General features: G+C 47.2%; 1 protein-coding gene and 1 long non-coding RNA gene across 2 annotated transcripts; both read left to right on the top strand.

Annotated features, from left to right (window-relative positions):
• The first annotated feature begins 1,484 nt into the window (after positions 1–1,484).
• Positions 1,485–3,041, top strand: NKX2-8 (NK2 homeobox 8). Its single transcript, XM_058665366.1, has 2 exons — positions 1,485–1,865; positions 2,467–3,041. The coding sequence occupies exons 1-2, from the start codon at positions 1,709–1,711 to the stop codon at positions 3,039–3,041; spliced, it is 732 nt and encodes a 243-aa protein (XP_058521349.1). The 5' UTR covers positions 1,485–1,708.
• A 5,265-nt stretch (positions 3,042–8,306) lies between these two features.
• LOC131480467 (uncharacterized) lies at positions 8,307–15,871 on the top strand. Its single transcript, XR_009245554.1, has 3 exons — positions 8,307–8,410; positions 8,821–8,919; positions 15,788–15,871. It is a non-coding gene; the product is annotated as an uncharacterized LOC131480467 (long non-coding RNA).
• The last annotated feature ends 3,081 nt before the right edge of the window (positions 15,872–18,952 follow it).

The raw sequence follows: 18,952 nt of genomic DNA, 5'->3' as shown, positions 1-18,952 counted from the left end.
ATTGAACCCCATTGAAAACCATGACAACACCGGACAAGCTCTGATTTATCCTGGCGCGTTAAAGCGCATTGTGAGTAAGCGTCAATCACGTATTATTCCGAACTGAACAAATGCAAAATCTTGACTGGAACAAATGCTTCCAACAGGTCCGGGGCGTCGAGCTCCATTTCCCTTTTGTCCACGGCCTAACAGTTGGCCTGTATTGGGGTTGCCTCCGCCCGACCACCCAACGCGCAGCGCAGCCCCAGGCACCTCGGGCACACTTTGGTGAGCGAGGCTGCTGGGGAGGGCGCGCGGGGCCGCGGCCGCTGCAACCGAGACAGGTTCGAATTCTGCCTCTGCAGAGCCCAGGATTTTCGAGCCAGGCCACCCAAGAGCAGCGGCCTTGGCTAAAGCTTAGCAAACTCCCAAACTACTACTGCAGGAGGAGGGATGTGGCCAGAGGCAGGCTGTGGGCCTGTAAAGCACTCTGTGTCAGCCAGCTCCCCAATCTGGGTAGGGCTGCCGGGGATGGAAGATTCGGAGCATCCCCACCCTTCCGGATTATTTGCCAGGAATATAAAAAGCCACCGGTTCCTGAACCAGACCCAGCAGCCTGGGAGCAGGGAAGGGTGGCCCAAAGGCCGGCTCTAGAGCGCAGACTGCAGCCCAGGCATTTGGGACTGACCTTAAGGGCGCCCCAGTGGTGCTTAGTCTTAAAGTCCTAGGCCACCTAGTGAAGCACAGGTTTCCAAGAATGGGGTGACTCCTTAGAGCTCGGTCACCAGGCCAAGGCCTCGCAAAGGTACTGAGGCCCTGGACCCAGCCGGAGGTACTTGGCCATAAGCACCGCGTCCCCTCCCCGCCAACCCTGCTTGTAGAGATTCACTTGGCTCTGGGACTCCCTTTGGCTCCCACGCCTCCTACCCAGCACCCCGGAGGCTGTGGGGGAAGTTCCCAGTGATTTTTGAACCCCTCGGTCTAGATGGAGCAGCCTCCAGGGCTCGCTCTCTGCGCCCTCCTGGAACTTGTCTCCATGACTCCTTACAGGGTCCCCACCTAAAAGGGACACGGAGCACGCTGCTTTGTAAATCACTTCCCGGCTCCTTGCGGGGGAACCCAACACTCTAGCAAACAAGCTCGAGGAATAAAGCAAACAGGGAATAAATTCCAGGGTGCCCATAAACCCACTCACGCCTCCTCCTCCACCCCTCCCGGCGCTCCCGCCCCGCCAGGCCTCAAGTCAGCGAAGGAGAAGGAAACTGGGGCTGGATCGGGCGGGTGGCGGCCACCGCTCGCCACCCAAGATGTTATTCACTGGTAACAATCCCCATTATCTGTCTCACTTTGGGCTAATCAGACAGAATCGCTAATGCCCAAGGCTGCTTCCTGCCGGGTCTGGGAGGTAACGGGGCACCAAGGGGGCGGGGCGGGGCGCGGGGCGGGGCACGGGGGGCGGAGATGGCACCTTCCCGGCTCGCCCCAGCTTTGGTCAAGCGCTCAGTCAGGTACTTAGCGCCGTGGAAACTCGGACCTCGGCTTTCACAGTGGCCCGCGGTGGGGCGAGCTGTTTATATAAACAGGGATTCGGCTGTAAATGCGCTAATAGCCCAGCGACCCGCGCATGGCTAACGTCTCCCACGCCCACCCATAGGAGCAGGAGCGGCGTCCCCAGCCGCCCCTCCGTTCCCAGTGGGCCCTGCCCCCGCCTCCGTCCCTGTCTTCGGCAATGGCCACCTCCGGACGCCTCAGCTTCACCGTGCGCAGCCTCCTGGATTTACCCGAGCACGACGCGCAGCATCTGCCTAGGCGGGAGCCAGCGCCGCGAGGCCCCCGGGTCACCTCCTGCTCCGTGTGGCTGGAGTCGGAGCGTGGTCACTACCCCTGTGAGTGAACGGAGACCTGCTGGGGCAGCTGGAGGGGATGGGTGGGCAGAACCAGGCGTCTGGCCCCTTGCGGGGCTGGGAAGCCACAATCTCAGCTGAGACTCTAACCCCCATCCCCGCCCCCCACCCCCGTGGCCACATCCTGGGAGCGGATCCCTGCGTGCAGCACAAGCGCGCGCGGGATTTTATAATATTTACGTATTGAAAAGATTCCTCTTACCTACCCGAAAACACAATCACCTCCAGGCCTCGAGCTGGAGTGGGCAGCATTGGCTAGCTTACTTCTCACCCCACCCCCTCCACCCTCCCATTGAGGGCTTTGCAAACCCCAGTCGGCCCGGAGGTGGCCCGCGTTGGAGACCCAGTTAGTTAGCAGCTGCCAGTTCGGACATCTTAGAGGACCACAAGCTGGGCTTTTTTTTTTTTTTTTTTTTTTTTTTTGAGGGGGTACGACCTTGGGTCTGGTGATTACTCGAGGTATGACAGTCACTAAATTCGGAAAGGTAGGTGCCCGGATGTGGACGCAGAGAGAGACATGCCCTAGGCCTGAAAGCCGGAGGGGCCGGCGTCTCACCAGCCGTGTCTCCTTTGCCGTCCCCAGCCTCGGACGAGAGCAGCCCAGAGACCGGCCCGCCCGACTTGTCGCAGCGGCCGCCTGTCCTGCACGCATCTCCGGGTTCAGACGCCGAGAAGAGGAAGAAGCGGCGGGTGCTGTTCTCCAAAGCGCAGACGCTGGAGTTGGAGCGGCGCTTCCGGCAGCAGCGCTACCTGTCAGCGCCGGAGCGCGAGCAGCTGGCGCGCCTGCTGCGCCTCACGCCCACGCAGGTCAAGATCTGGTTCCAGAACCATCGCTACAAACTGAAGCGCGCGCGCGCGCCGGGAGCCGCCGACTCGCCGGAACTGGCGGCCTGCGCCGAGGCGTCCGGCGCGCCCCGCCTGCTGCGCCGCGTGTTGGTGCCGGTGCTGGTGCGGGATGGGCAGCCGTGCGGCGGCGGCAGCAGCAGCAGCAGCGAACCGGGCCCCGCCGCCGCAGCCGCCCCGGACAAGTGCGCCGCACTCCCGGCCGCCGCCTGCCCCCTGCCGGCCTACACCGCCTTCGGGCCCGGCTCGGCGCTCGGCCTCTTTCCTGCGTACCAGCACTTAGCGCCCCCAGCCCTGGTCTCCTGGAACTGGTGAGGCAGCCGGGGTGACCCCCAAACTTTGGAGCGTGTTCTGAGGGCCGCAGGAGAGCTAGAGGCGGACACCTGGAGCCCTCGGGGGAACGCCTCCCCGCAGGCCGCACCTGTTTGGGAGCTGGGATCCTCTGTGTGGTGGGCCCGCACTAAGGGTGGCCGTGGCTTAGCCATCTCCTCTCCCTTGCCCTCAACCGCCAACCCCAGACCTAGATTTTATTGCCCAAGCCTTGTTTGTATATTTTTAAATAGTGGTTTGTATGGGAAGCGACTTATTTTACGAGAAATAGAGTATTTTTCCCCTTTTGGTGGTGCGAGAGTCAAATGTGTAAGGTTGGGTGCCCTGTGTGCTTGTGGAGAAGGTCCTGGGGAGCAGCGGGAGTTGGACGCGCCCGCGGAACGCCTTAGAGGGCACCGCCTGCTGGATTCAAGGGCGGATCTCAGCCCCACCTGGCTTCAGAAAGAAACTGAGTGTGGAAGGATTGGGGAGGGGGCTGGTGGCTGAGGCAATCCTGGGGACCTTTGCTAGACGCCGCCGGGGGTCATCCTTGTGGGTCACTAGCACTCCAAGGACACTCCAGCTAAGTCAGACCGCAGCGCACTGGAGCAGCCCAGATCTTCCCGCAAGCTGGCAGTCTGCAAAGATGCGGCGCCGGGATCTTGTAGAGCATCTGTGATCTGGTGATTCAGAGTGGGCCCCAGGGTGATCCTGGCGCCTTCTGCAGAGGCAACACCTGGATGTAGTGGGATGGAGCGGGCGTGGCGTGGTCAGAGGGAGGACTGTCTGGGGGAGACTTGGCACGCCTTCTGGGCGGAATCCACTGGACCAGCTCACTTCACACGCGCTGCGGAGGCGTGCTAGGCCGGGGGTGGGGGAGGTGGCGTAACTGCTCTTCCCTTGGCCTCCAGAGCCCTGGTGCCTCCTAGGCGCCGGCCAACGGGCCCGGAAGGGAGGAAGGGGCCCCAGAGGTGAGTACGGAGTAAGCCCTGGGCCTGTTAGGCTTTCTTGTCGGAGGAGGAGGAGGAAAGGGGGGAGGGGCGCCGTTATCACCTGGGATTTTGGGGAGCCGGGAGAAAGCAGAGGCCAGAGGGGGAAGGGAGTGGGATGTTTAGGTCTCAGCTGCCGGCCACCTTGCCTTCCATATGGATGCGGTTATCTTAGAAGAATCTCGAGCCTTAAATCTCCTTTTGTTTTGGGAACTGAAAAGGGTATTGTCAGGCCTGAAAGGGACCTAGACAAAATCCGCACTGTTTCGATTCAGGACTGTTTAATCAGTCCCTGGTGACAATGTAGTGGGTGTTAGGCAGGACAATGGTATCTTTTTAAACCTTGTGGCCTTCAGGAAGACAAAGGGCTTGAATTTTATGGGCTTACAACTTCAATTAGAACAGTGCCAGTGTGCTTGGGAGATTATCAAATTTGTATCATAAAACCCCTTTCTAATAAATGATTGCTGGGGAATGTAGGACATATCTTGAGACCTGCCAGGGGGCTTCCCTGGCAGAGCAGGTGGGGAAGAGAAGGAAGAGCAATCCAAGAGGAGACCTGGAATGGGATGTTCCCCTGGGCACGGCTGCTGGGTGCCTGGCTCTTCCTCCAGAAGGGGTATTTTCTCCACGGATGGGGTGACGATTTGAAGCTTGTGATCATTTGTGACTATTTGGAAGGAGAAAGTGAAAAAAAAAAAAAGAAGAAGAAGAAGCATCATCATCACCTGTTCAGTTGCCTTTCTTCCCCACCCCCTAGAATGCCAGAGGATATGCACTAGGAGTATGCAATGTGGAGAGGGCTTATTTAATATGAGGTCTGTAGGACTAAAGGTTTGGACCCTGGAAACACCTGCTTTCCAGGTGCCTCTTTGACAGAGCATCTCCTCAACGCAGTCCATCATGATCCTATGAGTCAACCAGAGTTCTGACCCATAAAACACATTCTTAGCTTTCCAGAGCCTCCGCAGGCTGAAGACCCAGCCACCCTGTGTGTGTGCTGGGCAGGAGGACAGATGTTTCCTAGGAAGGTAGCATTAGGGGTCAAAATGTACGCTACCTGCTCTTCTAGACTCCCTGGGGACCTTAAAGCCTAAGCCCTTTGCTTACAGGTGAAAAACCACAGAAGAGAGTTAAAAATGTACTCCGGTCGGCATCAGCCCACCTTAGGGACCCCAAGCTATGCTCCTGTGATAAGTTTTGCGAGGTAAAAGATCCTCCAGGTTCTGACTAAAGTTACATCCAGGTCCTGTCTATGAGCAGCTGGTAAAATGGTTAGGCTTCCCCTGCCTAGATGAAAATGTTCCAAGTCAAGTCTCCCATTATCAACCTCCAAATGGGGAGTTCAAACTCAGCAAACTTTTCCTGAGACTTGCGGTGTTCCAGACATTTTCCTAAGGCAGTTAATCCCATGGAAACCTTATACTTTGTCTTTATAATACTCATGTTATATAGATAAGAAACTGAGGTTCAGGGCGTGGGGCTAAGTGACTTGCCCAAAGCCATGAAAAACCTCACACAAGACTAATTCATACTGAGTCACCCTAGAAGCTGCCCTCATGGACAGTTGTAAACACACACACACACACACACACACAAAATCACTTTCTAAGTTATCTTAGCCTGCAGGGATGAGAGAGCTCACCAAAAGCAGCTCGGGACAATGCAGGCACTGACTACAGATCACAGTAGTTGGTAATAGTCACTGATGTTTTCTCTGTAGCAGGCAATATTCCAAATTTTTCCCCTCACCTTGTCTCATCTCACACCTCTTTGAGATGGTGGTACTATCTCCCCTTTACAGATGAGGAAATCAAGGGCCTGAGCAGCTTGTCTGGGATGCTGCAGCTAGGCAGTGAACAAGAGGATCTTGCCTCCAAGCCAGGCTGGAGATCTTATACCTATAACCATATGTCTGGAACTACTTGACCATTTTTTGTTCAGGTTTTATTTCTTCCAGGCTATATAGCCTTGGTTACCTTCCTCAGAGATGCTGCTGCTCTCATGCCCTGTTCTTGAGCTTCCTTCTGCTTCCCCATCTCTGTGTCAGTCTCCCCATGCCCTGTCTGTGCAAACAGATTTTGGATTCAGCCTGTGTCCCCCCCACCCCCCCATCTGTTTGTGTGCAGCCTTGTCCAACTCTCAGTGAAGCCTGGCTCTTGTCTGCAGGTCACAATATTCTCTTGTGACTATCATCCCACCATTCTTCTTCCAGGAAAACATCTGCTCGGGTTGCTGCCTGGACACCAATTGTGCGCTCTGTGTTGGGTGGAGCCACTGCTGACTCTGATAAACTCCTCTAAGCCTTTCCCAACCCCCAGCCCCAGATTCCTGCTGCGCTCTGCCACTTGGGCTTTCCGGGCAACCTTTCCCCAGCCATCCTTTTCCTTCCCAGATCTTCATTTTATCTTTATTATTAAGTAGCATCCTCTTCACATCTCTTTCTTCTTCCATGGTAAACATTTTCACTTCATCTCACTTCAGTTTCCTGCAGGTGGAGATTGCAATTCTTACTTCAATTTTCTTTCCTTATTGTTCAGAGGATCTTACATCTTAACACATCTCTTATCTGACCAATTTAGCACTTTAGTGTCTTAGATAATGTGCTATGATGGACTAGAAGGAAGCTATTTGAACACAGGTTAACATATACCTTCCCTTCTGACAAAGGTGTTTTGATGTTTATTATTATCTTGCCAGTTGACACAATTAATTTGCCTCTTCCTCTTTCTCTCTCTCTGCTCAGGGCAGCAGAGCCAGTAACGTGGACAGGGAGAGGGTCTGGGGATGTAGCACCATCAGGAGACCAGTGATGGTAGAGGTCTCTGCGAAGTCTCCCTTTATTGCTCCTTCACCTCTCCTTATATACTCTTCCCCCCAAGTTCTAATTTAGCCAGGACACTGGATACAAATGAGTCAGATTAGTCTAGGTGTTTTTAGCTACAAGCCCTGTTGCTGTTCCTGTCCATCCCAATGAGCGCTAATGAACTCCTTAGCCCATAACATCTCTACCTGGTAAATTTGGGAATAAAATATCAAGGCTGATAGTTGTAAGTTCGGTGTATCTTACTGTTTTGTTAACCATGCCTATCTGTTCTGAGTGCTCTAGTTAACCAACCTTGGAAGGCAAACATAGACAACAGATTGAAATACTAAGGAATTATTGTTCCTACCCCAAGGCATATTGATTTCTAAGGATGTTATTTATTTAATAAGGATGTGCATTATTTAATATGCAAAATCTGCATGAGAAATTGTACTCAAGGTCACTTATTTTTCCAAACCATGTTTTGGGAAAGAACTTACTAAATGAAACCTTCCTTGAAGTCCATTTTTGCGCATGTTCGCACTCCGGTATACTCCCTCCCCTACACAACAAGAACTGGTGATGTGTTGTATTTCCTTTTCTCCATTTCACCCTCCCCTCCTGTTATCTCACCTGTAAGTTCATCAGGGAACAATATTCTCTTCAATGCTGAGGCATGAGAGGTGATCTAACTAACTGTAGCAGAAACCAGAAGAGGGTTTAGGCTGACCGCAGTGAAACTCCTCCACGCCAACTCTTTTCCACATCTATCCCAAATTTTGAAGAATAGGGCATCTCATTTTACCCAACCATGTCTGCTGGAGTTGTTTTATCATTTTTCGGGAAGAATAGCATCTTCATATATTAGATGTAGAGGACCAATTTCTCCCCAGTAACTTGTCCTGCAGACCAATACAGAATAGCTTGGCTCATAGAATTTCAAAAGGTGCTATAGTTTCACACAGTTTGAGTGAGTAGGTTGTCATAGAAAGAACATCTGAGATGACCTCGGTCATTCTTGATTCCCTCCTGCATTCTAACTGGAGGGTTCCTTCATCTGTCAATAGATTTGAAAGTGCTTCTCTCAGCTGCAAGGTGTGCGTTGGGCCAATCCCAACCCTCCCCTCCTTTCACATGGACTGGATAGGATATCTTGAAGAATGTAATAGTAAGGCCAGTAGAGTGTCTATGTTCAACTGGAGGCAAAGCGTGCAAAAATCCACAAAACAGGCCCTTGACTCCTTCACCTGAGAAGTCTTTCCTGGTAGGCATCTCTTCCAACTTTACTGAAGGATAGTGCACTAAGTGGCTAGTTCTCTGGTCCTGAATGCATTAGCAGGTTAGTTTTTTTTTGTTTGTTTGTTTTGTTTTATCACAAAGTATTTAACCTGCTCTTATAGCAGGTTAGTTTTTAAATGATCTCCTGAGTGGTAACTCTGCAAGGCATGTGTATCACCAGATGTAACAAGTTCTGATGGAGCCACATCAACTTCACTGTAGTGAGGTATGCTTCTACCTTGAACAACAAAATTGAAATGTAGAGTAATAGACACCAGACATGACAAGGGAAAGCTGGTGTGGTGAGTACAGACACAAGGACTCTGCTGGGAAGCTTCTTTATGGCCTGATCACATTGATGGATTCAACCATCTGTGTGACCAAGTGTTCAAAGCCTAATTCACAGCGGCAGACAGATCGTATTAAGTTAAAGTCAAAGTGTAAACCAGGGGTCAGGTTTTCTTATTGTTTCTAGTGGTGGCCGAAATGTTATCTTAAACAGGCTAATTAATTTATGAGTCGGGAGCTGTATGGAAACAAAGGAGATTAACAAAATAAAATAGGTGCCAGAATTTTGTTGTCCGGAAGATTCTATACTCTGCCACTGAGGGAGAGGACAGTGAATATATACTTAAATACTTCAAGTATGTTGAGTAAGGGAGCAACTTATTTTCACAATTACAGTTTAATTATGTGAATGCTCTATCCACAGGTACTACACACGTAAAAACCAGATTTGGGAAGTGTTCAGTTCTTTCACCTTAATAAGAAAAGCTCTAATTTGTAATCCCACTCATCAGACCCATGTAAGGTGATTATTTTGTTTTCTCGTAAGTATAATTTTCTTTGTAAGATAAGAAGAAAAGTGCAGAACTTTTGTAAATAAGTTTTGTTGTTGAATCTAGTTTTCATAATGACATTTTAGTTACTCACTAGTAAAACACTGCTTATAAGGAACAGGAGGGGGCCACTGTAGTGGTGTATGAGGCTAATCCTCCACCTGTAGCACTGGCATCATATATGGGCACCAGTTTGAGTTCTGGCTGTTTCACTTCTAATCCAGCTTCCTGCTGATGGCCTGGAAAAGCAGTGGAGGAATGCCAAGTCCTTGGGTTTCTGTGCTCATATGGGAGACCTGAAAGAAACTCCTGGCTCCTAAACTTCAGGCAGGCCCAGCTCTGGCCTTTGCAGCCATTTGGGGAATAAACTAGCATATGGAAGATCTCTTCTCTGTAAATCTGCTTTTCCAATTGAAAAAAAACTTTAAAATGTTGTTGTCTTAATCATATGTGAAGAAGAACAAGTGACTCAGACAGAATTAACTGGTTGCATGTCCCTTCCTTAGGACATAGGAGTTTGAATAGGAGTTTAAGGTTTGCAGCTTCATGGACTTCTGAAAACTCTACTCCCTAGAGACTCTGTCTGTGGTGCTTTGCACATGGGAAAATGATTCATTCTAGACTGATTTTAACTGATTTTTTCAGTTCAGAAAAGGCACCATGGTAGTTGGGTAGCATTAACTTTCTCTTGACACCAAGTGATACCCTAGGCAATTGATTTGCAGACTACAGAGGAAGGTTGGGAATTGTGTCTGAGCTTAGAAAACCTAGGTGTGGGGATTTGGGCTCCTGGGAAGGTGAGAACTTTAACTTTATAGTAGCTAATAATGCTTGTAGGGCTACAAGGAGCTAAGGTAACTTCTCTGAAATTTCCCATTCAGATGTGATAGAGGGCAAGAAGGCATATCCTACAAAGATATGACAATAATTCATCAAGTGTGCAGCAAAGGAAGCAAACAACAAGCTAAAAAGGCAGGGGCAGGTGTTGTGACCAGCCGATTAAGAACCCTCTGGGATCCCCAAATACTGTATTGAAATCCTAGCTGGAGTTCTGACTGCTGACTTCCTAGCCAGCTTCTTGCTAGTGCACCTGGGAGACAGAAGATAAGGCCCAGGTCCTTGAAGACCCAGATAGAGTTTCTGGCTCCTGCCTTTGGCCTGGCCCAGCCATAGCTATTGTGGACATGAGGAGTAAAGCAGTGGGTAAAAATCCTCTCTCTCTCTCTCAAACAAATGTTTTTAAATTTAAAAGGCATCCTATAGAGTAGAAGAAAACATTTGCATACTATATGTGATAAAGGGCTAATATCCAAAATACATACAAAGCTTGCTTAATAACAAAAATAAAAAACCAAATAATATTTCATTTTAAATGAGAAAGGATCAAATAGATGTTTCATTTGGAAATATTTAAATGTTCAATGATTATATAAAAAGAGGCTCACTATAATTAGTCAACAGAAATGCAGTCAAAATCCTATTGAGGGGTGGATGATGTGGCACAGCTAAGTCACCACTTGAAACACCCATATTCCATGTTAGAGGTCTGGTTTGAGTCTCAGTTGCTCCACTTGCAATCTCATTCCCTGCTCAAGACTCTGAGAAGACAGCAGAATACAACCTGAGTACTTGGGCCCCTATCACTTGGGAGACTTGGATGGAATTCCTAGCTCTTGATGTCCATGTGGATCACATACGGAGAGCTGTCTCTCCCTCCCTTTCTCTTTCTGTCTGTGTCACCTTGCCTTTCAAATAAATAAAATAAATCTATCAAAGCAAAACAAGAAACACCTTACATTGTAATATCTTAGCCTCTTAGAATGGCTGTTACCAAAAAAGACAAGTGATTAAGTGGTAGCAAAAGTATGGCTTAATGGGAATCCCTGGGCACTGCTGATGGAGGTGTAAATTAATACAGCTGTTATGGAAAACAGGAAGTTCCTCAAAATATTAAAAATAGAAATAACAGCAAAAGCCAGAGGAAATGAAACTGTGACATGCAGAACACCTACTCACGCATGATGACATAAAGAAGGAAATCCTGGCATGTGGGGCAACATGGTGAACCTCAAGAACCTTACACTAAGTAAAATAAGCCAAAAACACACAAACACAATACAACCTCAGCAAAGTCCACTGAGCCTGCATCCTCCAGCCTTAACACTCCTACCTGGGGACTTGTTTGGAAGGTAAGTTACGTATCCTCTTCAAGTCACTGAATTCTGCACTTTCTTCAAATGGTTTCAGTATCACAACTCCTACTTTGCTATGAAGAATTTCCTAAATAAGTGAAAGAGAAGTGAAAAAATTCGATTTTCTTTTAAAACATTTATTTGAAAGGCAGAGTTACAGAGATAATGAGAGACAGGGAGAGAGAGATGATCCATGTGTTGGTTCACTCCCCAGTGACAGCAGCAACCAGAGTTGGGCCAGTCTGAAACCAGAAGTCAGGAGCAGGAGCTTCCTCCAGGTCTCCCACAAGGATGCAGGGGGTCCAAGGACTTGAGCCTTCCTCTGCTGCTTTGCCAGGATACAAGCAAGGAGTTTGGTTGGAAGTGGAGCAGAAGGGACTAGAACCAGTGCCCATATTAGGAGCCCATACTGTAAGCATAGGCTTAGTGTGCTATGCAAAGGCGCTGGACCCTAATTTCTGTATTTCCAGTCTAAACTTCAACTAAACTCTGAACTCTTTTCACTTAGCAGTCAGTATATAAAATAACAAGATCATAGACTTGGAATATTAAGCCTTGATTTTTTTAGAGATTTATTTCTTTTTATTGGAAAGGTAGATACACAGAGAGAAGGAGTTACAAAGAGAAAGATCTTCTGTCCACTGGTTCACTCCCCAAGTGGCTGCAACAGTTGGAGCTGCGCCAATCCGAAGCCAGGAGCTTCTTCTGGGTCTCCAACTTAGGTGCAGGGTCCCAAGGCTTTGGGCCACCCTCCACTGCTTTCCCAGGCCCCAGGCAGGGAGCTGGAGGCGAAGTGGAACAGCTAGGATACGAACCAGTGCCCATATGGGATCTTGGCGGAGTGCAAGACAAAGACTTTAGCCCCCAAGCCCAAGCCTTGATTTTTGAGAGCAAAAACTGAATATTGATAACACATTGTGTAAAATTAATTTCAGCCTCAGCCCCTTTGACCACGTAGATGTAGGACTATCTCTCACATATGGCTTATATGACTGTGAGATGCATGAAAAATATCTGATAGTTGACAGTGAATAGTTGTAGTCCCTAGTCCATTCTACTGAATTTATTAACTCTTGCACATGAGAGTACTTAAAAAAGTTTGTAGAAAATTTGAATTAAAAAATAGATTAATTTTTGGTGCAAACATTGAAATCCATGAAATCTTTTATAATGTGCATTTTCTACCATATTTACCATATTTTGAAGACCCTTTATTATCCAACAGAACATTCATTTTGTTTACTATTAACAGTCATTCTGGACTATGTTGTACAGCAGCCACTTCCAATGTTTCAGTGGTTTAACTATAAATTTTTTTCTTCTTTATATTCCATGTTTTTGCAGCCTTGCTGCATTAGATTTCATTTTTTAAAAAGTAACTTTTTTCAAAAAACTTGCTTGTTTTTATTACTTGAAAAGGAGAGAGGGAGGGAAAGAAAGAGAGGCCTTCAATAGGTTGGCTCACACCCAAATGCACACAGTAGCTGGATTGGGCCAGGCAGAGGCCAGGTGCCAAGAACTCCATTCAGATCCTCGTCACCTATGTGGGCGGCAGGTACTTAAGTACTTGTTTCACAAGCTACTGCCTCCCAATGTACAAATTAGCAGGAAATTAAATCTAAACTGGGGGGCCCTGCAGCGTGGCCTAGCGGCTAAAGTCCTCGCCTTGAAAGCCCCGGGATCCCATATGGGCGCCGGTTCTAATCCTGGCAGCTCCACTTCCCATCCAGCTCCCTGCTTGTGGCCTGGGAAAGCAGTTGAGGACGGCCCAAAGCTTTGGGACCCTGCACCCGCGTGGGAGACCTGGGAGAGGTTCCTGGTTCCCAGCTTCGGATCGGCGCGCATCGGCCCGTTGCGGCTCACTTGGGGAGTGAATCATCGGACGGAAGATCTTCCTCTCTGTCTCTCCTCCTCTCTCTGTATATCTGACTTTGTAATAAAAATAAATCTTTAAAAAAAAAAATCTATAAAGTGGGGACAGGCCTCTATGCTAGCTACTCTAATGTGGTCATCCCAAACTGGAGCTTCGCAGCACACTGCACTGTAACCCCAACCCTTGCACTATTTTTATTCCTGGCCTCAGACAGAAGAAATCATCCCCTCCCTTTAGGACATTTCAGTCTTACGGCACAACGGTCAGATAGCTCATAAAGCTTCTGACGGAAACCAGGCATGGATCACTTCCCACGTTTAGTCGCCTAAACCAAGGACACATAGTCAAGTTTGATATTAACATATAGAGAAGGATAGTGATTTTATATCAGTGTGACCTATGACAACCATGTTCTTCAGTGTTTAGTTTATGGCCAAATATTATGCATGTTTATGACATTAATTCTTCCTTTCAAGTTCCAGAAGAAGTATCACAATACAATAAAGTTAGCAAGGATAGAGCTTGTCCAGAGCCTCGAGGAAAGTGTGCGAGCTGCTGTCTGTTCACTTTGTGCAGTGTGTACGTCACTCTCGGGGCACCAGTGAGCAATATCACAAGCTGAGATTTTCAGGAAAAATGAAGGGCACTTGTTTAGTTTACCTGTGTACTTTGAGGGCTGTTCCCATGGAAACAATTTGGCCTACACATTGGTAGGGCAATGAAAGTCACTGCAAGGAACTAGGTTGTTTTCTTGTTACTTGTCATCCTAAGGGGTCTGCCTTATTGTAAGATGGTTATCAAAACAACACAAGGACAGACAATAGTAAACCAAAATGCCAGAAAATAGGTTGGTTAGTCCAACTTCCAGACACATCTATAGCATAGCCTTATATATTAACTGATGGAACACAGAAGTCATGCAAAACCTGTTTCTAATTTAGGATCATAGTTTGTTTAACCAATTCTCAATTGATGAATATTTCTTTTCATATACAATACTGAAATTAATGTTCTTATAGGTGTTGAACATGTACATGGATATTACTTAAAGATGAATTTTATATATGGACCATTGGCTGATTGGTTTGCATATACTTAAGACTTGGTTTCATTCCTTTGGTCCTCCCATTTTTCCCTGTTCCCCAATCACTGAATGCCGTTCCTTCCCTCTTAACCGATTTAAATTCTATAGTTAATCATCATAATAACTCCATTGCACAGTCAACTCTTACCCATTTATTTCATTTGTACTCATGGAAAAACCGTAACTCTTGATAAATCTAACTGCTGTGCACCTGCACCCAGGCAGCACCGTATGGCTGGGAAGAAACACTCAACCACACAGATTCATTCCACTTAAATTTTTGATCACCAACTTCAAATGAGTCCTTAATGTTGGCTTCCTAGATGTCACTGGGCCCCCCTGCTGGCTTTCTGATATAGGATGCAGGTGACCCAAGCTGCCACTTAATCCATTGATTGCCCCACAACACCAGCCCCCTCACGATGCCTTCAATTTGCATTCATGTAATGATAAATAAATGATGTTGACCATCTTTTCATAGGATTGTTTAACATCATGGATCTCCTTTGGTGAAATGTTTCTTGAAATTACTTGCCCACAAAAAATTATTTCTTTATTACTGAATTGTGAGTTTTTTATATAATCAGGACAGAAATTTTATATTCTCTCTGTTCAGTTTTGTAAATAATATTTCTTATTTGGTGACTTCCATTTTTATGTGCTTAATATCTTCCAAACAACATACATTTAAATATTTTTTAAGATTTATTTTTATTATTATTTTTTTCTAATTGAAAGGCAGATATACAGAGAGGAGAGACAAAAAGAAAGGTCTTTGCCCAATGCTTCATTCCCCATGTGGCTGCAACAGCCAGAGCTGAAACCAGGAGCTTCTTCTGGGTCTCCCACATGGGTGCAGGGTCCCAAGGCTTTGGGCCATCCTCGACTGCTTTCCCAGGACACAAGCAGGGAGCTAAATGGGAATTGGAACAGCTGGAATATGAACCGATGCCCATATGGGATGCCAGTAGATGCAAGGCAAGGATTTAACCAGTAGAGTAACACGCCAGGCCCCATTTTTAAATTTTGATGAAGTCTAATTTAAGTTTAACTGAGAAGTAAATGCCGAAGTTCATTTTTGTCTGCCTGCTTATTCAGGTGACTAATCAATATAAATATTTTCTTAAATTTGGCATTCCCTGTGGCTGTCACAATGCTCCAGTGCTTTCCCAAATAGCTTCAGCAGTCAGAACTAGGCCTGGCTGAAGCTAGGGGCTGGGTGCCATGGATCCAAACACTTGGGCGTCATCTCCTGCCTCCCAGGTACAGGGACAGAGCTAAGACTGAAACTCATGCACTCCGATATGGGGTGCTGGTGCCACGAGCAGCAGTTAGCCAGTTGTGTCATAGCATCAACACCCAATGCTTTCTGTTGTTGCTGAAAGAGAGTGCAAAGGCCACAGGATTCTGGGATGGCGGAAGTTTTTTGTTGTTGATTCTGCTTTTGTTTCTTTTGCTTTGTTTTTCTTCATCACTTGAAGATGTTCTGTTATCTTCTGACCTCTGTGGTTCTAAATGGCTGATCTTTCTTTTTGTGTAATGTATCTTATTCCCCTGGCACTTTAAAGATGTGGTTTTTTTTTCATTGTCTGTATCATTAGCATATGCCAGTTTGATAATGAGGTGCCTAAGAGGTTTAGTTAATGTTGTGTGTGTATGTGTGTGTTTTGATGTCTTCTCTTCTTTCCTAGATCTCCTGTCCTCCTGGGACTCCAGTTAAATGCATATTAGACACTTTGGCCAATCCCACAGCTCATTCAAGTTGTGTGGGTTTGCATCTCAGGTATTTTTTTCTCTCTATGCTTTATATCAGTTAACTTCTATTGCAGTGTCTAAGTTTTGTTGTCATTCACCAAACTCCCCAACAATACAAACACATGCACACATATACACCGTATAATCAGTTATAATGAGTTTTTCACAGGCCTTCAGAGTCATCAGGCTCCTCTTCCAGGTTCTTCATACTGTAGCTCCTCTTGACGCAAACACACCCTCTGTAAAAATGTGTTTCCTGACAGTGCCCCAATCCAGGTCAGCCCCAGTGGTCCTGCTTGGTCTCAACACTCCTTGCTTGCCCAGTGCAGCTGTAACCACTCTTCTGTAACTGGCATGAGTATAGGGTCTGTATAGATTGTGTTCACTTCCATTTCAGCAGCACCTGGTGTGGTGCTGGGCACATGGCAGTCTTTCAGGAAATAAACTAACTTGCATGTGGCTGCATTGAGGCAGGGATGCTGCAGAACCAGGCCTGGGAGGGGCAGGAGTGAAACTAAGCTGTTCCCAGAAGGGGAGAGCTGAGCTGAGACGTGGGTTTGAGAAGTGTGTCCGGCTTCTGGTGTTTTCCTCTGGGATGGCTGGAATTGGGCTTGGACTAGGGAGGTCATGAACTATTCCTCAGTCTGAATTAGAACCAAACTTGCCTCAAGGGACAACGAGGGGAAGGAAAGACATTGCCTAGGCTATTTCTCCTTGGTGAGTTTAGTTTGGGTCATTTCATTCTTTGTGCTTAGGCCAGTGAGTACACCCCCTTCTGTAATGGCAGGTGTTCTGAATTCGTTTAAATCTTAAATTGGTTTAAAACAAGGACAGGGATGACAGTGTGACAGAAGTTAAGTCCTAAGAAATCCAGTGTTAATGAATCATAAAAATTCTAATGTACATTATAAAAACACTTTTATAAATTTGGTGTGTTTTTCTTAGTTTTCAGCATAACTACAGGTCACAAACAGAGCTGACTCTGTATCTGGGAATTCTATAGCCAAAGATTTAACCAGCTACAGATCAGAAACATTTCATTTCAAAAAATTGAATCAGTACTGAGCATGTGCAGACTTTTTTTTCCTTGTCCTCATCCCCAAATAAAACAGCATAATAACTATTTACACAACATTTACATTGTATTAGGCATTGTAAGTGATCTAGAGAGGATTAAAAGCATACAGAGGACTGTAGGTTTTAGGCGACTACTATGTGGTTGTGTGTATGGGGCTGGAATAACTGCAGACTGGCAACCATGAGGGCCCTGCGGGCCAGTTCATTACAGAGACGCAGGGACAGCTAGACGGCAGCTCGGGTGACTGTACCTGTTGCTTAAGTCATATTTTCCCAAAACAGGGAACGACCATTGGGAAAGATTCAAGAACTACCTGAGGTTATGAAGAAACCACTGCGTGGGAAAGGAGACCTTAACAATGAGGCGAGACGCCAGGAGGAGCATGCGCAGGTGCTGAGTGGGTGTGTTTTGTTTTGACTGAGGTCTGGACTAGAGCCACTGGCCTGAACTCGAAAGCAGAACAGATTAGACAACCAGGAAAGTGATCATGGAGCTTGAGAGCCCAACTGGCCCTCTCCATCTGAGTGTGTGTGTCTCACACCCCTCGCACACCCATACCAATGGCTATTGTCTCTAAAAGCATGCCCTGGTTGGCAGAAGGACAATGCACTAGGCTTCTATTCAAGGCAATGCCAAACATGAAAAGACAGATTCTTTTTTTATTTTCCTCAAGCAGTTTTTCTTGAAAAAGGAGGGGACCCTTTTTAACCTAGCTTGTTTAGAGCTTTATCAGCATTGCTTTCGCCATGCCAAGCACATGTTTTCAGAAATAGTGAAAGTCGCTGACAATGTCAATTCTGGCAAGGAACAGGCTCACTAGCACGCATGCGCTCTGAACAGCAAATTAAGGGGTTAGAGGAGGGTAGATGCTTAGAGGTAGGGAATGGGATTGGGGTCTTCCTTGTTATTATGTGTAGCAAACTAGAATTTAGGAAAGATGTAGCTGACCATATTTTTGTTACCAAATCTACTGGCACCAGACAGAACTAGGACTATGGATATCAAAATAAAGGTAGATTTAGGTGACTGTAATTTAGATAAGGATTTGGAAGGAAATTCAGAGAATTACCAGGTAAGCTCAGACGAGGACTTGTGCATTTTAGGTTGAAAGCCACCTGGCAGGGCCAGCGTTGTAACACAGAAAGTTAAGCTTCTTCTTGAAGCATCAGCATTCCTTATCAGAGTGCTAGTTTAAGCCCCGCTGCCCAGCTTTTTTTTTCCCCTTTTTCTCTTTAACATATGTTCATTCATTTAAAAAGCAGAATTACAGAAATGGAGAGAGAGCATGCTTCTGTCCACTGATTCCCTTCCCAAATGGCAACAACAATTAAAGCTGGATGATGCTGGAGCCAGGGGACTGGAACTTCATTTAGGTTTCCCACATAGGTGATAGGAGCTTTCCACTGTGTCCCAGACACATCAGCAGGGGAGTGGTTCAGAAGTAGAGCAGCCAGCCAGTACCTACACAAGATGCTGCTGCCTTTGTAGGCAGCAGCTTAACTTGCTGTGCCCCAACACCAGTCCCAACTGGTTCACTGTCACCTCAGCTCCCTGGAAATGCTCCTAAGAAGCAGTGAGTGGGGTCCCAAGTACTTGGGCCCTGCCACCCATGTGGGAAATGTGGAGTTCTAGGTTCTCCTGGTTTTGGCCTAGCCCAGCCCCAGCTTTTGTGGGCATTGGGGGAGTGTACCAGATGAAAGATCTGTCTCTCCCTTTTTCTGTCATTCTGCCTTTCAAAAAAAAAAGGAAATGGGGCCAGTGCTATGGTGCAGTGAGTTAAACTGCCAACAGCCATTGCCCCCTCCCATATGGATGCTGGTTCAAGTCCCAGCTTTTCCACTTCCCTGCTAATGTGCCTGGGAAAGCAGTAGAAGACTGCTTGGGTCCCTACACCCACATGGGAGACCCAGACAAAGCTCTTGCTTCCTGATTTCAGCCTGGCACAACCCTGGCCGTTATGGCCATTTGGGGAGTGAAACAGCCAATGGAAAAATCTTCTCTCTGTTTTTGTATCTGCCTCTCT

Source organism: Ochotona princeps, chromosome 6 (genome assembly GCF_030435755.1).
Source record: "Ochotona princeps isolate mOchPri1 chromosome 6, mOchPri1.hap1, whole genome shotgun sequence".
NCBI lineage: Eukaryota > Metazoa > Chordata > Mammalia > Lagomorpha > Ochotonidae > Ochotona > Ochotona princeps.
Note: the sequence above shows the minus strand (reverse complement) of the source record. Positions and strands in the feature narration are given on the sequence as shown.